This window comes from Pelophylax lessonae, assembly GCF_965119305.1.
Source record: "Pelophylax lessonae genome assembly, chromosome: 8".
Classification (NCBI taxonomy): Eukaryota; Metazoa; Chordata; class Amphibia; order Anura; family Ranidae; genus Pelophylax; species Pelophylax lessonae.
In genome coordinates, this window is record NC_138775.1 from 149728212 (window position 1) to 149750054 (window position 21843).

A 21843-nucleotide genomic window follows, 5' to 3' on the forward strand; every position below is an offset into this window, starting at 1 on the left:
TTAAAAACATTACCAAGCTAAACATAGAAAGCAAGTACTTACTGACTGCTATAGCTTTGTAGCTCTGTAGGCTGTGTAAAGCTACACTATATTGTAAAATGTTTAACGGTTACCTGTTTAGAGTTACAGAGGAGGTCTTGTACTAAAATTATTGCTCTCGCTCTAATGATCCCGGCGATACCTCACATGTGTGGTTTGAACACTGTTTACATTTGCAGGCGTGACTTATTTATTTATTTTATTTTTTTGCAGGTACTTATATAGCGCTATCAATTTACGCATATACATTGTACATTCACACCAGTCCCTACCCTCATGGAGCTTACAATCTAAGGTCCCTAACCCACTTTTATACATACACATAGTAGGGCCAATTTAGAGAGGATCTAATTAACCTACCAGCATGTATTTGGACTTACATATGCGTTTGTTTTGGTGCTTTAAAAAAGTTTTTTTTTTTTAATTATTTATTCATTTTTATTTTTACACCGTCCCTTTAAAAATATAAAATCTTATCACTTGTATTGCTGTCACAAGGAATGTAAACATTCCTTGTGACAGTAATAGGCAGTGACAGGTACACTTTATGGAGGGATCTGGGGTCCCAACCCCCTCCTCTGCACTTGAAAGTATTCAAATCACCAAGATCGGCATTTTTGAATACAGTGGATTTTTTCAAACTGGCGCCGTTGGCTGCCGAGTAAACTGAAAGTGATGGTCTGATGTTGCTTCCAGGTTACTACATCAGAGACCCGATCAAAGCTCAGATGAGCTGTGAAAGGCATGGCAGGAGGGGGGACATTCCCTCTGACTGCTTGTAATAACAGCCAAGCAGCTGCTTAGCCACCTCAGTTGTTATTAAAAGAAAGCAGACCGTCGGGTCTAAAAAACAGTACCAGTGTGATGCCTGCAGCTATGGGCATTAGCCTGGTACAACCACTTGAGCAAAATGAGCTACAGGTATGTGATTTTGCGGCAAGTGGTTAATGGCATAGCAGTCTTAGTCTGTAGGGTTCAATATTGAGTTGGCCCACCCTTTGCAGCTATAACAGCTTAAACTCTTCTGGGAAGGCTGTCCACAAGGTTTAGGGGTGTGTCTATGGGAATGTTTGACCATTCTTCCAGAAGCGCATTGGTGACGTCAGGAAAGGCAAGGACAAGTAGGTCTGGCTTGCATTCTCCGCTCTAATTAATCTCAAAGGTGTTCTATCAGGTTTAGGTCAGGCCAGTCAAGTTCCTCCACCTCAGGCTCGCTCATCCATGTCTTTATGGACCTTGCTTTGTGCACAGGTCCAAATCATTTGGTAAAGGGAGATTATGATGTGGAGTTGCTTTTTAGGGGTTGGGCCTGGCCCCTTAGTTCCAGTGAAGGGAACTCTTAAGGTGTCAGCATACCAAGAAATATTAGACAATTTCATGGTCCCAACTTTGTGGGAACAGTTTGGGGATGACCCTTTCCTGTTCCGACATGACTGCGCACAAGTGCACAAAGCAAGGTCCATAAAGACATAAAGGAGCGAGTTTGGGGTGGCGGAACTTGACTGTCCTGCACAGAGTCCTGACCTTAAACTGTCTGAAAACACCTTTGTCATCTGAATTACAGCTTCTCGTTTAACTTCTTCAGATCCGCGCTATAGCCGAAGTATGGCTGCAGCGCGGACTCAAATTTCCGGGAGGCCGTCTTTAAACAGTCTCCCAGAGACAGGCTCCCAGCGTGCTCCCGCGAGCGCGCATCGGGGAAAATCTGTGTCGGCCGTGTCCCTTGGACACAGCCACACAGCCAATCACAGATCGTGGTAAATGGCCAATCACAGCGGCCATTTACCACGTGATCGGCCCATGCAATGAAAGATGATCTCATATGTAAACATATGAGATCATCTCTCATCGCCAGCTCTCCTTCCTCACACAGAGACTGCATGTGAGGAAGGAACAGAGCCGATCAGCCGTTCGGGGACACAGAGGAATGTAATCAGGGCACTGATCACCAGTGCCCTGATTACACAAGGTAAATAAAATACACTAAGTGCCCACCATCAGTGCCTACAATCAGTGCCCATAGTGCTGCCAGTCAGTGCCCATCAGTGCCTGCTCATCTAGGCACTGATGAGCACTGACTGGCAGCACTATGGGCACTGAGTGTGGGCACTGATGGTGCTGCCCATCAGTGCTCATCAGTGCCGCCCATCAGTGCCACCCGTCAGTGTCCATCAGTGCCACCCATCAGTATCCAGCAGTGCCGCCTCTCAGTGCCCATCAGTGCCGCCTCTCAGTGCCCAGCAGTGCCACCTATCAGTGCTCATCAGTGCCGCCTATCAGTGCTTATCAGTGCCGCATATCAGTGCCGCTTATCAGTGCTCATCAGTGCGGCATATTAGTGCCTCCTCATCAATCAGTGCCACCTCATCAGTGCCCATAAGTGCCACCTCATCAGTGCCCATAAGTGCCACCTCATCAGTGCCCATCAGTGCAGCCTATCAGTGCCCATCAGTGCCGTCTCATCAGCGCACATCAGTGAAGGAGAAAAATGTATTTATTTTCAAAATTTACTCGCAGAAAATAAGAAAAACATTTTTTTTTCAAAATTTTCTGTCTTTTTACTTTTTTTTTTAGTAAGAAATAAAAAACCCAGAGATGATAAAATACCACCTCTATTTGTGTGGAACAAATGATAAAAATTTCATATGGGTACAGTGTAGCATGACCGCGCAATTGTCATTCAAAGTGTGAGAGCCAACTCAATATTGAATCCTATAGACTAAGACTGGGGTGCCATTAAAGTTCATGTGTGTTCAAGGCAGGTGTCCCAATACTTTTAACAATATAGTGAATTTATCATCAAATTTCACAGAAGTATTGAAGTTCAAGTCCTCCTCATAGCAGCTCAACTTGGGGAGCTCTCCCTCCTACAGCATATGCTCTGTGTTTGTATTAGAAATTAGAAGGCTGCTGAATCAGTGGCAAATGGGGAGCTGGGGGAAAATTCACTTTTTGGGTTTTAAGAACCCAAACTGGTGTATATCCTGCCTTCCTTACTCTATCCACAAGGAAAAAAAATGTTCTGTTTTAAAGTGGTCGTATTAAAAGATACTCCCATTTCCACTGTGGATCTTTGCAACTCCTTCAGAGTTATCTATGATATTTTTGTTACATCTCTGAAAAATGCTCTTCTTGCTTGATCTGTGAGTTTTGTTAGGCAGCCTTCTCTTTTCAGGTCTGTAGTTGTAGTTTTGCCATATTCAATCCAATTTTTTACAAATAATGTAATTGTACTCTTTGCGAAGTTCAAAGTTTGGGATATTTTTTATAACCCAACCCTAATACTTCCCTACAACTTTGCCTATGACCTATTTGGAGAGCTCCTTGGTCTTCATGTTGCTTGCTTAGTGATATTGGAGACTCAGGCATTTCAGAAAAGATGTTTATACTGACATCATATGACAGATCGTGAAACACGTGATTTGTACACAGGTGGACCTTACGTAACTATCTCATTACAATATGGGAATCCTAAAGTTAATTGGATTGACCACACCTTAGGCGTTTCATAGCAAAAGTGGTGAATAATTATGCACACTCAAGATTTGTGCTTTTTTTGGTCAAAATTATTGCTTGTGTCACAATAAAAAACATTTTGCACATTTAAAGTCCTTGGTATGTGTACATCACATGGTACATAGTCCAAAAAAAAAAAAAATCCATTTTAATTTCAGGTTGTAATGCAACAAAAAAATATGAATTGAAAAATACTTATTCCCCCTAAATTATCTAGGGCATGCAAAATATGCACTCTGCAAAGCCAAAATCATATGCTTGCATCTGCACGTTCATTGTTATTTTGGAATCATTACTATTAAAGACAAAATAAGGCCTCACCACCAACAATTAGGGTAACTTTTCCACTTGATTTTCCTGCTTCATTCCTGGCCTCACACGTATATTCCCCGGCATCAATATACTGTGTTTTTTTAATTGTTAGTGTTCCAGGAATGTGATCAATAGAAATTTGTGAGGATGTATTCAACTTTAAATCTCCTGAAAGAATAAATGGCAAGATTGATAGGCATTACATCATATTAACCATCACTAAATGCTGGACTACAATATAATTCTGTTTTATACCTTTATACCAATCAAACTGTGGCTCTGGAATCCCCGTTGCTCTGCATTCTATATTTGCCTCGGTATCAACTGCTATTAACATTTCTTTTCTGACAACTGTCACCGCAGGGGCCTCTGGAACAAAAAATGCAAAAGTTGCTATTAATTCATTAATGAAAGAAAATAAATAAGAAAACAGCAGACACAATTTTCAGCATCTTAAACACAAAATCCAACTAACATTTAACAGTTAAAAAAGGCAAAATCTGGATTTTCAAGCATAAATATTTAGGAGAGATGTAAAAAAAAAAAAAAAAAAACCCTACTTTTAAGGGCGCATTAATACTGATGAGTTATGGCAATGCATGGTAAAACCAAACAAGGTAATCTTAGTCCCCATTCACACTAGCGCGACTTGTCAGGCGACTTGGTCGCCTGACAAGTCGGGGTGGGTCGCCTGCCATTGATTAGCACAGGACCCGTTCTAATAGGAGCGACACAAGTCGCTCCGACTTAGAAAAAGGGTCCTGTACTACTTTGGGTCAACCTGGAGGCGACTTGCATTGACTTCAATGATATGAAGTCCGTGCATGTCGCGCCGAGGTCTCCCCGGCAAGTCGCGTCGCCCCAGTGTGAATGGGCTCTTATGGGTATTAAAAATGTTTACACATTGTTTTTACTGTTTAAACATTGATTGAAGGGGACCCATGTTAGGATCATGAACACAGGCCAACTGCATTCAGGAAAGTCCCTGAGAAACCAATGCAGCTTTACTGTATCTGTTATATTATTTTCCTCAACTGGTTTATGTAATACATTTCTCACCATATATTACCTTTCAAACTTTATTATTGTTTTACATTGTTTACCTCCATGATCATTAGCTAAGACCCTTTAGTCAACTGGAAGTACTGTACATACAAACATTTATTGAATAACACATATTTTCTAGTTTTTGCTTCACTTGTTTTGCTTTTTTCACTCATTTTTTCAGCCTTTCGCAAAAAATAGTTCAATCATGGTTTAGTTATCAGCATGTATTTATAAAGTATTATTAAACAACACTGCTGCGATACATATTTAAACGTTATACACTTACCTATGTAAGTGAGTTTGGATGTCTGTCTGTCTGTTCCAGCATTATTAGCAGCCAGACATGTGTAAATTCCGGAATCTTTTTCCATTGCATTTTTAATAATAAAGCTGCCATCTTCAGTTATCACATATCTGTATAAAATAATAATGTTAAATAAAATGTGTACTAAATGAAACTTGTTTTTGTATTAAAGTGTAGAGACAGTTTCAGAAAAGCAATCCCAGGCAAAGGTAGAATTTTTGTGAACAAAGTAGTTTAAAGCCTCAGTTTACCGACAGTATAAAAAAAGTTTACCTCCTCTTATGTCTACCCCCATCCCCGCTGCTGTGATTTTACGGTGCAGGGGTTAATATAGTTGAGGGCAGGGCTGGGACATGAGGGACGGTTGCCCTGGGCACAATGGTTTATTGCAAGGATGGGGGGGTGCCTTGACCCTAACCCTAAGGGAACGGGGGTGCAGTTTGGCATCCTGGCCCTGGGCGCTGGATGACCTTGTCCCATCACTAATTGAAGGTCTGTACTAGGCACTGATCAAGGGAGCCCAACTATGCTGCCCTTCTACCCCACCCCTCTATTCACAGAAGCCATTACTACAGATTCAATGAATGAAAGTTGATCTATGAATGGAAGGGTGGACCTTTCAACTATCCACAGGGAACTCTGTTGATATTACTAAACACTCTGTAAAAATAAACTTTTTTTTGGTGTCCCTATAAAAGAAAATAATATAAAATGTACATCTCACCTGCTAGAGTATGTGAGGAACATGTCGTTGTGGGTCCAAACTATCTGAGGAACAGGGAATCCTGTTGCAGAGCACTTCAGCTTAATTCTAAGTCCTTTAGTAAATGTTACAATTTTGGGCTCTACTAAAACTTTGGGTGGGTCTGCAAAGAATTAAAAAAGAAAACCATAAAAAGTAATGCTGTAATGATCAAATGCAAAGACATTTCACAGGAAAGGAATTTGTTTACCCCATGGGTGCTCAACTTGTGGCCCTCCAGCTGTTGCGAAACTATAAGTACCATGACACATTGCAATGCTGAATGTTATAAGCATGACTCCCAAAGGCAGAGGCATGATGGGACTTGTATTTCCACAACAGCTGTAGGGTCACAGGTTAAGCACCCATGGTTTACCCTAAAGTAATTTTGAACATGGCTTATTGAAATTGCAAATGCAGAAATAAGGGTGCAAGCTTCAGGTCTTTTACCTAAGCCAGGCTTATCCACCTAGTGAACCACTGACCCTAAAAATGTGCCTAGGTATGTTATGTCCAGGGTCCATAGTTCAGGTCAGTGACTCACTAGGTTAGTGAAGCTTGGAGTAAAATGACAGCCCCAGAGCCTTCACTTTTAAAATCAAGGCAATAACGGCAGTCCACATTCTTCTATCCTTTCAGGTTCTCTTTAAATCATATAAAGTGTATTTGCTTAAAAAAAAAAAAAGAAAAAAACATTTCACCTGAAACTGAGAAGGTGGTGTGGACAGAAGCTGATAAAGTGGAACACAGAGCTTAGCATATCCTCTTTAGCTGTACCATGGATTTCTCCATTCTAACATTTTAAACACTACACAGATATGCCTAGTCTGCTTCTTTCTCCTATCTAATACCAGAAATAGTAAACATTGAACACCAACACAGGAGTATCTCAATGTAAAAGTTTATGTTGTTTGCATAGAGCTCCCATCAAAGTACCACCTAGAATTCACACAGTATTACTAGCACAAAATCAGTCGAGCTTCCACAGAAGTGCGGTATCTGTCTACGGCTTGTCCTTAGGCAATATGACCCCTGGTGCTGCTAATTCCTCAATAGTGTTTGTGAATGGGGTCAATATTAGATCTCAATCTACAGACATACAGTAAACACTTTTTGGTGGGTCCTATACCGGCTTCCCCACCACATGTAGTGGTTCCTCCTGCCGGCTCATACATCTTTTAGTGACATACATGCTGGCAAGAGCAAATACATGTGTAGCATCGAGAGCAGGTATTCACAGATCCTTTGCTGTGGAATACCTTCAGCAGTGAAGCGGCATTGTTTGAAGGCAGGCTAGCGGAAAGGTAAGTATAGATGATCTTATTTACAGGACTTCTCTTTTTTATGAATTATCCTGTGTTGTGGGTGCACAGCCTTCATTGGGAATGACAGAAAGCATAAGGACCTCCTTAGTTTGTTTCCCCTTGGAGCACTATCTCAATCTCTCATAGCCAAACTCCTCAATTTCATCAACCAAAATACAATCCCCAAGAAAGTCCAAACAAATTGGCGACTTGGTTCCTAATAATAGCAGCAAAATATTGATGTACAAAATCTGTTGATTTGCTAAAGCAACCTGCTCTGTTTACCAGGGAGAAGCCTCAGTGAAGCTTTTTTTAAGCATTGCTTACATAATGATTTTTTTTTCAGCCAGATTGGGAAATATGGATGGTGGTAGGACCCTGAAGTTTACAAATGCTCAAATATTAGAAATTATCCATACCAGACCATCATCTGAGAATGCAGCATGGCTGGCTAGGAAAGGGATGTGGGTAGGGTGTGTGTCCTTTCCAAACCATACCAGGCTATGTGTCCTCAGAATGAAGCAGTACCTTACTAGGGGGTGTTGTTGAGGAATCCTCATAACATCATTGACCTAATATGGTCATCTCCATATATTGTATGGTCAATATGTCACTAGGGAGACCTAGCCCCTTTGTTTACATAGCAGCAGCAGGGACCAGGAAATGTAAAGCAGTGGGAGTCAAGCAGCAGGTATGGATGTGTTAGCAGGCAACAGATTTTTTTCTTACAGTGAACCAGCGGGCGTCTTCAACAAGACTATGGTGGATCTGTATCGCTGGACAATGTGATTGCTGGTGAATTTACATTGTGGGACTAACTAAAGGACTTTTAAAAGACTCTGTGTGTTTATTTGCTTTTGACATTTTTTTTTTGGTGAACCAGTAGTAGTAGTACAATGGCAACCCCTAGTCGCTCACGTAGGGGGTAAGCTGGTATCTGGGGGCATGACAATTTTTAAAAGGGCTTCCAGATTCAATTAGGTCCTGCACCCACAGAACCCCACAACCAAAGGGCCAGGGTTGTGGGCAATGTGTTTCTTTTCTTTTCTGGCCTCTTACCCCACGTAATTGAGATATATTATATGTCTAGAGCAGCCTTTCTTAACAGTATTGCTAGGGTGGATTACTGAACAGTGACCTATTGATCTTAAATCTGCTTTTATCTCTATAGAGTCTCATTTTAGGAGTGTTGCCTTACTGGGATGTTTTCATAGTGTAATTACATAACACAGTATATAAGCAAGCATCTCTTGGGGAAGGCACGTTTGCAAAGGGGGGGGGGCACGTTTGCTGTTGGGGCTCGTTCTCAAAGTGGGGGTATTTCTATAGGTGGGAGCACTTCTGTCTCTGCACTCATCATCTGAATGTGTCATCTGAAAATTTCTTCTCTGTCCCTCCACAGGTATGTTCATACTGCTGCAACTTCACCCAAAACTGTGATACTGAAAACTGCTCTCCTTATGTTTTGTCTTTAACTGTGTTATGTTCATACTGCTGCAACTCCACCCAAAATTGTGATACTGACAACTGCTCTCCTTATGTTTTGTCTTTAACTGTGGTATTTTTTTTTTTTCCAAAAACTGTGGTATGTTCATACTGCTGCTGCTACACCCAAAACTATGATACTGAAAACTGTTCTCCTTATGTGTTGTCTTTAACTGTGTTATGTTCATACTGCTGCAACTCCACCCATAGCTGTGATACTGAAAAATGATCTCCTTATGTTTTGTCTTGTTTTGTATGTTTATTTTGCTCAACCCTCTGCACATAGTTCTCTTTGCAATGCTTTATTTCCCCCCTATGTCTTACCTTAATTTAAATCTGTTTCTGAAATGAAAATATTGCTCTGTTTAGCCAGTCATACTTTATTAACTCCTGATTAGGTAATTGGAAAGCATCCACCCCATCTCTAACAATATATAAGCAAGCACTTCTTGGGGAAGGCACGTTTGCAGGGGGGGGGGGGCGCGTTTGCTGTTGGGGCTCTTTCTCAAAGTGGGAGTATTTCTATAAGTGGGAGCACTTCTGACTCTGCCCTTCAGCAATTGCACAAAGTGAACGAACATAGGAAATGCTAAGATAAACACCACACAGACTACAGGTGACCTTGTTTACCCCTTCAGCTCTGTCTCCTTGTAACATGCACTCTCTACCATTCCTTCTGACAGCCGTGTCCTCTATCCTTAAACTCTCTCTCCTTCACCCCTCTTCTCCACCCCACAGCTTATATATATATATCACTCTCACTTCTGTCCTCTCCTTATTACTGCACTCACCATCTCCTGCTAAATCCACATGCCCGCAAAATCTCCAGGACACTGGGGCATGTCCCTTCATATTAATCACATACTCATATTACCTCCCTCACCTTTCTGCTTCTCCTTACCTCTGTAGATATATCCCCAAACCCTGGGACTCCATCATTTACCTGTACTCAACACACCCATTACCCTGCACCCTCTGGCTGCAGCCGCAATCAGCACAATTTAGTTCCCATCTCTCTTCTTCCCAAGACCAGACTCCCTTTCTCTTGGGCCCTTTGGAATGCCCGCTCTGTCTTTAATAAACTCACCTCTCTCCATGACCTATTTATTGCTAACTCATTTAATCTACTCGCCATTATCGAACCCTGGCTTCATGAATCTGACACTGCGTCTTTTGCTGCCTTATGCCAAGGTGGTCTTCTCTGGACTCACTCCCCCAGACCCAATGAATGCAAGGGAGGGGGTGTCGGGATCCTTCTAGCCCCACATAGCAACTTTCAGGTTTTTTCACCCACCTCCTTCTCTGTCACTCTCCTCATTTGAGGCACACTGCATTTGTCTTTTCTCTCCAGTTTCTCTAAAAAAAGCTATAATCTACCACCCCCCTGGACCAATATCAACCTTTCTTGATGACTTCTCTGCCTGGCTACCCTACTTTCCCTCTTCTGAAATCCCCACAATCATTCTTGGTGACCTCAACATCCATATTAATACTAACACTCCTGCCACTTCCAAACTTCTCAGTCTAACCTCCTCCTTTGACCCGAAGCAATGGATACATGCTTCTACTTACTCTGAAGGCAATATCCTTGACCTTGTTTTCTCCCACCTATGCACTCCATGCAACCTCTCCAACTATCCTTTCCCTCTCTCTGATCACTACCTTATTACTTTCACTCTCTCCCTCTCCTCCACTTCCACTCCCTCCAACTGCCTTACAGTTACCCGTGTAAACCTATGCCATCACAACCCTTCTCTTCTCTTCTCTACTCTGCTACCGACCACCTCTATGACAAAATCGCACCCCTGTCCTGCACCAACCTAGCCACCTCTGTCTACAAAGCTTCACTTTTAGCCTCCCTGGACACTCTGGCCCCCCTTACTACACATCAAATCAGGCCCCGACCCCTTCAACTTTGGCAAACAGATAACACAAGAAGTCTGAAAAAGTATAGCCGTGCTCTTTAGCACCTATGGCCTAAGACTAGGTCTCAGCAAGATTTCAACCAATACAAATCTGCCCTCCAAAAATACAATTCCAGTCTCCACAGTGCCAAGCAGACCTATTTTATCACTCTCATTAACAACCTAGTATCCCGTCCCCGGCAACTCTTCTCTACCTTCAATTCTCTATTCTGTCCTCCACTGCCTCCATCCACTAACTCACTTACTGCCCAGGAGATTGCCAGTCACTTTAAACAGAAGATTGATACAATTTGTGAGGCGATCCCTGCTGTTCAGATACCTTCTATGCTTTACACTTCATGCCCACAGGTACAATCACTACTTCCCTCATTCAACCCCACCACTATAGACGGGGTTGCTAAACTACTTGCTAACGTCCACTTAACCACCTGCCCTCTGGATCCTGTTCCCTCGCAAATGCTATGTTCACCCTCTGGCTCTATGCTACACTCTCTAACCCACATCTTCAATCTCTCCCTCTCTTCTGGCATCTTCCCCAACTCTCTAAAACATGCACTAGTCAGTCCTATATTTCAAAAGCCCTCACTGGACATAATCAATCTTAACAACCTACGCCCTATTTCCTTGCTCCCCTTTTCATCCAAACTCCTTGAACCTCTGGTCTACAACCGACTGAGCGACCACCTTGTCGAGAATAGCCTTCTTGATCCTCTTCAGTCTGGATTTTGGCCTCAACACTCCACAGAAACTGCTCTCCTAAAACTAACAAACGATCTACTAATGGCCAAAACCAATGGACACTATTCTGTACTCCTACTGAACCTTTCTGCTGCCTTTGATATGGTTGACTACCCCCACCTCCTCAAAAAATTTCCACGGTCTCAGTGACTGTACTCTTTACTGGTTCTCTTCCTACTTATCCAACCACACCTTTAGCGTTACCTACAATTCTTCTTCCTCCTCTCCTCTTCCTTTCTCTGTTGGGGGTCCCCTAAGGTTTTGTTTTTGGACCTCTCCTATTTTCAATCTACACCTCCTCCCTGGGTCAGCTGATAGCCTAAAAACAACAATATCTCTCCTGCTGTCAAGTGGTATGCGGGAAGGTGAATCTTCTAGGCAGTTTTATGACACAAATGAAGTGGTCTTGCTGCCCCCCTCAGGACCAAGGGTATCCAAAAGGCACTACAAGAAAACAACAAGAGAAGGGCGCACCGACCTTGTGCATTACCACTTAAAAGTTTATTAAAACCAAAGAAAGGTAGCGTACAATATACTGACAAATGTAGCATATGAACAAGCATATAGGAAATGGGCACCGCTCGCTTCCAGGACACTTCTCTACTGCTGGATAGTGTGATGGCGTCCTCAAAACCTGATGTGGCTTATGCGTTTCGAGGGAGGACCCTCTTCTTCAGAGCCAAAATCGCCACTTTCCAACCAATGACACAACAAAGCTCCTAGTTCACTCCTTGGTCATCTCGCTCCTCGACTGCTGCAATTCCCTTCTCATTGGTTTACCTCTACATAGGCTATCCCCCCTTGAATCCATCATGAATGCTGCTGCCAGACTCATCCACTTTACCAATCGCTCAGTGTCCGCTACTCCTCCCTGTCAATCCCTCTACTGGCTTCCGCTCACCCAACAAATTAAATTCAAAATACTAACAACATCTTATAAAGCGATCCACAATTTAGCCCCCAGCTACATCACGAGCCTAGTCTCAAAATACCAACCTAATTGTTCTCTTCATTCCCCTCAAAACCTCCTGCTCTCTAGCTACCTCGTCACCTCCTCCCATACTTGCCTCCAGGACTTTCCCAGAGCCTCTCCAATCCTATGAAACTCCTTACCCCAATCTTTCCGATTATCTCCTACTTTATTAGCTTTTAGACGATCTCTGAAAACCCTCCTCTTCAGAGAAGCCTATCCTACCCACACCTAACAACTGTACTTCCATTTTCTTCATCAGCTCATCCCCCACAGTTATTGCATTTTGTTTCACTTGACCCTCCCTTCTACATTGTAAGCTCTAACGAGCAGGGCCCTCTAATTTCTCCTGTATTGAATTGTACGGTACATGTATTGTCTTCCCTCATATTGTAAAGCGCTGAGCAAACTTTTGGCGCTATATAAATCCTGTATTATAATAATTCTGCAAATTGTGTTTGAGACTGAGCTAGGGTATTCTTTTTCATGTAGAAAAATAATTGTTTGGAATTTGAAATTAGCTTATTCTAACACCAACATTGGGTAATGTGTAGAAACACATAGACAAGATAAATAAGATCAGGTAAAGAGAAATGATTACAGGGAGACATTGGTCAATCTTTGGTCATAAAGTGTCAGTTTTTTTTTTCAGTTTTCAGTATTTCCTTCCCAGCTAACAATTGACATTACCTTGTACAGTAAGAATTACAGAAGCTGCAGCTGTTCCACCTTCATTTGTTGCAAAGCAGATATACTCCCCTGCATCAGTAATATCCACACTTATTATCTTCAGAGAGTTATTAGGGAGAACCTGAATTCCAGAAACACTTGCTTGACGTAAATCAAGTTTGTTTCTCAGCCATGTTAAATTGTAGCTGACCGTGCTTAAAACATTGCAACTCAGTATTGCTTGATTTCCAATATTGATGGTGATATTATTTGAAGCTTTAATTACAGGTGGCGGTTCTACAAAATAATAATACAGCAAAGAACAACATATCAATAAAATATTAGCATTATACATTGCTATTTAATGTGTATTGTAAAACTCTGGGGTATAGCACTTTGGGATCACATGAAAAGCCACTAGCCTTAAACCATTTTATTTTTATCTTTAAATAAAATGAAAACAACACTTTAGCGGTAAACAAAACTAACTTGACTACATCAGCACAACACAAAAGTCTGCTTGTCTTTAGCAAAGTTCACGTAAGGGATTTACCCAAAGTTAGAAATGTACAGCTTCAGTTGTTTGACAGATTTCAGCAAGCATGCAGCACTCAGACAGGTTCTTCTCCCAAAGTCCTACTGCTCCATACCCAGTAGCAGGACCAGGGTCCCTGTAATCAGGGGCGGAGGTTCCTTCCCACCTCAATTTCACTCTGAACCTCAGGCCCCAAATAGGCAATTATTAATGCAGAAAGAACCACAAGTCAGTCCTCTCCTTTATTCTTGACAGAATTTCTCGCCCTCCATGGGTGAGACACTTGAGTACACCATCTATCTGCCTTAAAGGGACCATAACCCAAATAGCATAGCACCCATTCAGGACTCATCCTTGGCATCCTGTTCACTATGTAAAGCATATGTAAACTCAGAATCTTTTCTTTAGTATGTTTGTCATCATGCCTCACTGTATACAATTTTCATAAGCAAATCATTTTCCTGGAGGATCCTGTCTGTAACAGTACTTCTGGTTTCCAGCTGACAACACTAAGCCACTACCTCACAATTATCAGCAATCTTAATAGCATGCAGTGTGCAGTCATTCAGTTAACCCATAAGCTGCCTGTCAGGTCTATAGATCAGGCAGCCCTATTGTCAACTCATGGAACCTGAACAGCAAGCTAACAGCAGTGCTGCTAATTGCTAGGCCATGGCTTGGCATTGTAAGTCTTCAACTGAAAGTGCTGTCACTGGCAGGATCTCCAGCAAAGGATCTTTGAACAGATTAAGAGTTTACATGCTTTTTTAAATCTGAACTATAGCCTTACCTTTTTTTCCTTACAGTTAGAGCAAGTTCACACTGAGGCGACACGACTTCAGGAGGTGACCTGTGAAGTCGCGTGCACCGCTGTGCACCGCGATTTCGGTGCGACTTGCAGAGACTTCACATAATGGAAGTCTATGCAAGTCGCTCCGAGGTCGCCCCAAAGTAGTACAGGACCCTTTTCCTAAGTCGGAGCGACTTGTGTCGCTCTTATTAGAACGGGTCCTGTACTACTCAATGGACCACGACCGACCGCGACTTGTCAGGCTGACAAGTCGCCTGACAATTCGCGGCAGTGTGAATGGGCTCTAAGTCCTGTCCTATGTTGAAACTGATTACTCTTAATTTCCGGCAAACTTGCATCTCCACAATATAACCCTTTGAAGCTGCTGCAACTATCTTAAACCCATCTTTATTGTGAAGTCTGAATGACTTCAACCATCATCAATCCCCTCTCCTCTTGATCACCTGTGTGATTTTAATTTTTTGCGCTATAAACAAAAAAGAGCGACAATTCTGAAACAATTGTCCACCTCTCACATATATTAGCTTTCTCGGCCATCAACTATCGTGTTCCTGAGTATTATATGAAAAGATATATCCTAGCATCTCTCTGGATGTGTACACTCCCTGGATGGTGCAGAATGTAGAATATGTTACCAGTCAGGTAACTTTTCAGCAGATTGCACAGATAAGTTTGCAGCACCTACTAACCAACAGCAAGGAATATGCATGTCTAAAGGGATGCTGGAGAAATGTACTTTCCTATAATGCTCTTGAAAGATCCAAGACAGGGTACCGTGATGTTTACAGAAGCCTGCCAATCTCTCCCATTAAAGGTTAAATGCTTATTTAGTCTAAGGCTGCACAGATAAGGAGAAATACCTACATTACTCATGGCTCTGGCAGGCTCTCTCGATCTCCAAAACCGGTCCCCCGCAGCCACTTTGGGCTGCAGTCGGATGCTGGGCCCCACCATTTACAATAAAATATTAATAGCCCTGCATTGCACAAGGTGTAGCCGAGGCCCTGTCCACAAACTGGAGCTTCAGAGAGAGGAGGTGTAAGGTAACTGGATCTCTACCACTAAAAGGACAGTGCAGATTCGGTTCATGCTCATGCACATTGCACACATGCTAATATTTATAAGCAAAAGACCAATGTCACTTCTGCAGTGCCAGTTCATCGCACACATATTTGTGCACATGCGTGAACACGTATGCACACACGTGCACATACCAATTAGCACTTAGCGCCCAGTGGCCTATTAAAACTGCTCTATTGCTGTGAAAATTTGCTGAATGGTCTTCAGCTAGTTTCTGTGTTCCCAAGACCTGATCCGTTGTTCCTGCTTACCCGTGTATGACCCGGCTTGCCTTTGGACTTTGCCTCTGCTTGTGCTCTAGCTCTGTTACCTACTACTTGGCTTGTTTAGTGAATCTGCTCTGCCTGCTGACTTTGTACCGCATTGTCCGGCCGATAACGATCTTGGCCTATATCCTGGTTTTACGTGCCTGCTGATTCAGTACCTCACTGCCTGGTTGCTGCTCGTCTCCCTGTTCTGCTTCTGTCCCACGCTCTGGTGCCAAGCTGCTACTGCATCCAGTTCTGAGGACTGTGACTACCAGCTCTACCCACCTACAGGGTGGACATCACCAGCTAGCTCCTACGGCACTCATGCCACTCCTTGCTTTTACACTCTTTGTCCCCACCTTTAGGAGTGTTAGGCGGGAGGTTCAAGAGAGGCCTCCACAACATTCCAGTCTTCATCAGGTACGTTATAGGAGGAGAGCATCGGAGCCAGATGGACCAAGGTGTCAGGCAAGTAATAATGTCTATTGTCTAAACAAGCTTTACAAGTCACTCCATAACAAAATACGCTCACTGCACTGTCATAGACTACCATTTACAGTGGATACCAACCGCAAACAGCCTGCACCCAGGGTCAGAGGATATATGGAGCCTGCAGTGGAATTTGTTAGCTCTTAAATGAGTATTTAACTTTTGCAGTGTCTGCTACAAGGGTTTTTTTTTTGTCACATTCTGGAATTCAGCCTAGAGCAGGTTAAAGTCATTTAAAAGCTAAAGATTTTAGGGGTAGGAAAGAGATGTGTCCAAATTTAAACTTTGAGGCTTCAGAGAATGAATGAGAATGAAAATGAGATGAACTTCATTAATTAAACTTGATTTGTAATAATACACAAACATCATATATCAATGTACTTTCTATCATTTTTTAAGGCGCTCAGCTAGAACCATGAACATATTTCATGTATTAAAACTATTATACTGTATAGTAATAATTTTGCTGTCCCATTATTTTAACACTTACCATTTACATCTAGAAATGTCCGAGCCCGTCCACTTCCTGCACTGCTAGTAACAAAACAGTCATAGTAGCCCTCATCACGGGAAGACACATTGGCTATTACCCAACTTGTATTGATTGATTCTCTACAAATACAAATTTAGAAATGATTGCTTTTAATTTTAATTACTAACATGCACTAAAAAATTTCACAATAACTTTTTGAAACCTGCTTGTACATAGAGTAGAGCGACCCTGTCACTAAATTAAAAATTAGTAAAAAAAGGTTCCCTTCTAAAAAAAAAAAAGGATTATACTTACCTGTCCCACCACGCACACTACCAGTCTTCTTTGTTTTCAAGAACTGCAGTGTCCATCTTCATTCAACACACTTCTGGTAGTTTTGGATGCCTTTTTCTCTGCCGACAGCTGTGGTTCCTTCTGTCAGCCCCTATTTAATCTGTACTTTACCACGCCCATACATCAAAAGCTTTCCTTCATCTGTTCTCCCACATATCTGCATAATTAAGTAGTTCTAAACTCTAACTAATCAACATTTCGTTTTTTTAAGCATTTTTTCTTTCATAAACTACTTTCATTTTTCTCCAGTTGGCTACAGGTCAATGCTCTGAATCTGCTTTCTTATAGTGACAATGATAGACCATCATGGATAGATGGGAATCAATGGGCTCCTGTCTGTGATGTTACAAATCATGTCGCACCCGACAAGTATCTTCATCTGAGCGGCTCATCTGCTTTTCACTTCAATGATAGACCATGGCTTTGTAATGTGTTGGCACAGCCACTTTCAGTTCCTATCTGGGGCCCATGTGACTGGGTGACAGAAATGGAGCACAATTGGGAGAGAGTTGTCATCGAATAAAAGAAAAAACCTGAACAAACGACTTCATGGCAGAATCACTAGATATTATTTTATTAAAAGCTGCATTCATAAAATGAATAAAACTTTTGATATCACATTAGCACATCCTAAGAAAAAACTTGGAAAAGCCATTCTCTTACAACACATTGCGGGTGATTTGCTAAAACTAGTGAGTTCAAAATTTGGTGCAGCTGTTCATTATAGCCAATCCACTTCTAACTTTAGCTTGTTCAATTAAGCTTTGACAAGAAAACTGGAAGTTTATTGGTTTCTATGTAGAGCTGCACTAGAGTTTGCACTCCCAAGTTTTAGTATACCAATCCCATACACAGGCATACGCACATTTATAGTGCGAATCTTGAGTATAAACATTTTGCACTTACCTGAATCTTTGCTCTGAACCAAGTCGAACCCCATTTTTACTGAAGTGCACTGTTATAGGTATGAGACTTTCCACAGAGCATGGAATGTGACCAAGCTGCAAGTAATACCCAGGTGTTACTTCAGGCATTGAAACTTTTGGAGCTCCTATAAGAATAAACAATGAAATCAGATATAATTTCCAATATAATGAGGTTTAGTAAGGTGGATCTATAATGGAACTATTGAAAAAACTACCTAATAAAAGTGAGTATTAGGCTGTACAAATGAATAATCATATTATGATAATGTGAACAAGTTATTTGACTAATACCCGCCCTTCTCCTTCCTTGATGGTAGAACATACCTTGTGAGTGTGTAAATATTCTAAAATTACCTGGAATAATATTTGAGAAGGAAACACTGGATGCCCGTTGAAATAAGTAATCATCTTTATCGTATCCTGTTATTCTTAAGAAAAATGCTTCGTTTGGTGGAATAAACTCAGTTACATTCCATATTTTATAGGGTATCCTATCAGGGTAATATTTCACTGGAATGGACTCCAGAAGCTTTCCTGAAGTAGTCAGCAAATCAAGACGATCGATTCTTGCTGGATGCTGCAATCCAGTTGTATTTAGAAGCACATATGTGAGGATGCCTGCAAGTGTTAAGCATTCTGTTAATAAGAAACAATGCTCAGAAAGAAAGGCTTCAAAATGGCATATACTGCTTACATCAAGCCACTATTGTCATCATGTCATTTAATAAATTGTATAAAATATTGCCAATGGAAAGCCTGTTTTGAAGAATTTACATTTTACAGGGATCTCAACATCTACATAATATAACAGAGTAGCACTCTTCACTACACAGAAAGGTTTAATAGCACACATATGCAACCTTTCTGCAGTTACTGCTTTTGCTTTGCAAAGACAAATCACTTCTTTCTTTCGCATCCTTTGCAGTGTCTTTGTAGTTTTCTACAAAGACATACCTTGAGCAAAAAAAATAAAATAAAAATCAAACAATAGTTGCACAAAAAACACATCTAGGCAAGTTTAAGCTAACAATTCAGTCTTTCTGATCCAAGGCTGAGCCAAGAGTGAAGAGTAAGCTGTCCATTTGTAAATATAAAGTAAAAGTATAGAGATCTCCATTTGTATATAAAATAGACAAAAGGAAGCCAAACAGTTTATGAGTGCTGCAAAAGCACATAAAAAGGAGAAAATGGCTAAATATTTTAAGACAAAAGACAAAACTTTTTAGGTATATTAGTGATTGTAAGAAAAAATATAATGGGGTCACTAAAATGAAAACTGGGCACAGCACTTATGTTGGTAGAGACCTGGAGGAGTAAACCATGCAAACAATTACTTCTGTTCAGTGTTCTGAGAAATCATTTGCACTAACAATAACACGTTAGGGAAGTGATGGAGAACGTTGGCACCCTAGATGTTTTGGAGCTACATTTCCCATGATGCTAAACTACACTGCAGAGTGCATGAGCATCATGGGAAATGTAGTTCCAAAACATCTTGGGTGCCAAGGTTTGCCATCACTGCGTTAGGGGATCATATTAGTTCTAGTAATGATAGTTCAATTTCTGGATTTCTAGAGACAAAGGTAGCAGAGAAACTGGTTTAGTTAATGCTTAACCACTTGCCGGCCGCCGCTGGCTCAGCTGCGCGAATCGACGTAAGGGTACGTCGGTCGCGGGAGTGGTGCTGGGGGTCGAGCGGGAATGCTGATCCACGGGATCAGCAGCCGCAATTGCTGCCGGGCACCCGCGATCGCTCCCCGCTGAGAGAGAAGGATGGTCAGCTGTTGTAAACACATCTGACTGTTCTTCTCTCTGAAATGATCACAGAGCGTCTGTGATCCTTCTATATAGGATCACAGGTCTCTATGATCATTTCCCCCACAGTTAGAAAACACTCCCCTGGGCTCACACTTAAACCTTTGATCACCCCTGGGTTAACCCCTTTCCTGCCAGTGTCATTATTATAGCAACAGTGCATATTTCTAGCACTGATTACTGTAGTAATGTCATTGGTGCCCCCAAAAGTGTCAAAAATGTCAGTTAGGGGTCTGATATGTCCCCTGCAATGTCACAACGCCGCTAAAAATCTGATCGCCGCCATTACTAGCAAAAAAATGAATAACAATGACATAAATCTTTCCCCTATTTTGTAGATGCAATAACTTTTGCGCAAACCAATAAAAATACACTTATTGCTATATTTTTTTTACCAAAAATATGTAGCAGAATACAAATTGGCCTATAAGGATGAAAACTTTTGATTTTTAATTTTTTTTTGGGGGGGGGGGTGATATATAGCAGAATGTGAATTTTTTTTTTTTTTTCAGAATTGTTGCTCTTTTTTTGTTTAAAGCGCAAAAAATAAAAATCACACAGGTGATCAAATACCACCAAAAGAAAGCTCTATTTGTGGGGGAAAAAAAAGAACATCAATTTTATTTTAGTACAGTGTCGCACGCCTCTGCAATTTTCTGTTAAAATAACGCAGTGCCGAATTGCAAAAAATGGCCTAGTCATCAAGGAGGCAATTCCTTCTGGTCCATAACTGGTTAAAGTTTTTTTTTTTAAATAACAAACATGTTATACTTACCTGCCCTGTGCAGTGGATTTGCACAGAGCAGCCTGGATCCTCCTCTTCTTGGGTCCCTCTTTGCTGCTCCTAGCCCCCCCCCCCTCCTGTCGAGTGCCCCCACAGCAAGCAGATGCAGAGATGCAGCTTTGTGTGTCTATTCAGACATGGAGCTGCGGTTCGGCCCTGCCCCCTCTCTCTCCTGATTGGCTAACTGACTTCGATTGACAGCCGCAGAAGTCAGTGTCTCAGCCAATCAGGAGGGAGAGTTCCGGACAGCTGAGGGGCTCGTGGACATCGCTGTACAGAAATGGGGCTTAAGTAAGCAATAGGGGGCTCTCTTCACCATAGCTGGCAGACAGCTAATATTGTACCTACCTACAACAAGGGCTGCAGGCTAGAAGCTAGCAATTACAGGCCAGTGAGTTTAACATCTGTTGTAGTCAAGGTAATGGAATCACCCCTAAAAAGAAGGATCATTGACCACCTAAAAACACCCAACTTGCTGGGCCCAAAGCAGCATGACTTTATAGAGGGCAGATTTTTTCAACCTAATTTGATTTCATTTTTTTTTTATTATATCACTAATGTGTTGAATCTGGGTGGTGCTGTCGACATAGACTATCTTGGTTTCAGCAAAGCATTTGATAAAGTTCCACCTACTGATCTAATAAAAAAGTTGTACAAGCTAGGACTTACCCTTGGGTGGTTCAGTGGCTATTCAGATGGCTTAAGAATAGATTCCAGAGTGTGGTTGTTCTATTTAATCTATATATTAGAGATATAACTAAAGGTTTGTTGGTGAAGGTATGTCTTTTTTGCTGATAATAAAAAGATGTGCAATAGAGTTGAGATCCCTGAGGGTGTCTGTAACATGGAACATGGTTTGGCATTCCTGGAAGATTTCTCAAAGCAGTGGAAACTGTTGTTCAGTGTTTCTGAATGTAAAATTAACACTATGGGGGGGGGGGGGGGTTCAGTGTTGGTCAGCACTACAGAGGAAAAATATTTGGGAGTACTTATTCAGATGAGTGCAAAATGAGCAAACGATGTGGTCAGGCAGTGGTAAAAGCAAATAGAATTCTAGGATGCATCACTAGAGGGGTCACCAGCAGAGGGAATAGTCCTGATTCACTATATACAGTAGATCTTTAGTTTGACCTCATTTGTGTCCAGTTCTAAAGACCTCACTTAGAAAAAAAAATTGATAGGATAGAACAAATACAGAGACGGATAACAAAAATGGTGAAAGGTCTGAGGGATAAAACAGATCAGGAGAAACTCAAGGAACTTAATATGAACAGTCTG

General features: G+C 41.6%; 1 protein-coding gene across 1 annotated transcript in view; it reads right to left on the reverse strand.

The window, feature by feature from the left end:
• HMCN1 (hemicentin 1) overlaps positions 1-21843 on the reverse strand; it is a 452754-nt gene that overhangs the window by 361560 nt on the left and 69351 nt on the right. Inside the window, exons 8-15 of the mRNA XM_082265585.1 lie at positions 18321-18584; positions 17947-18091; positions 16705-16826; positions 13073-13348; positions 5943-6084; positions 5201-5328; positions 4123-4236; positions 3877-4035 (exon numbers count right to left, since the gene is read on the reverse strand). Of these exons, the coding sequence (XP_082121711.1) occupies positions 3877-4035; positions 4123-4236; positions 5201-5328; positions 5943-6084; positions 13073-13348; positions 16705-16826; positions 17947-18091; positions 18321-18584 (1350 nt within the window). The remainder of the gene's footprint in view (positions 1-3876; positions 4036-4122; positions 4237-5200; positions 5329-5942; positions 6085-13072; positions 13349-16704; positions 16827-17946; positions 18092-18320; positions 18585-21843) is intronic.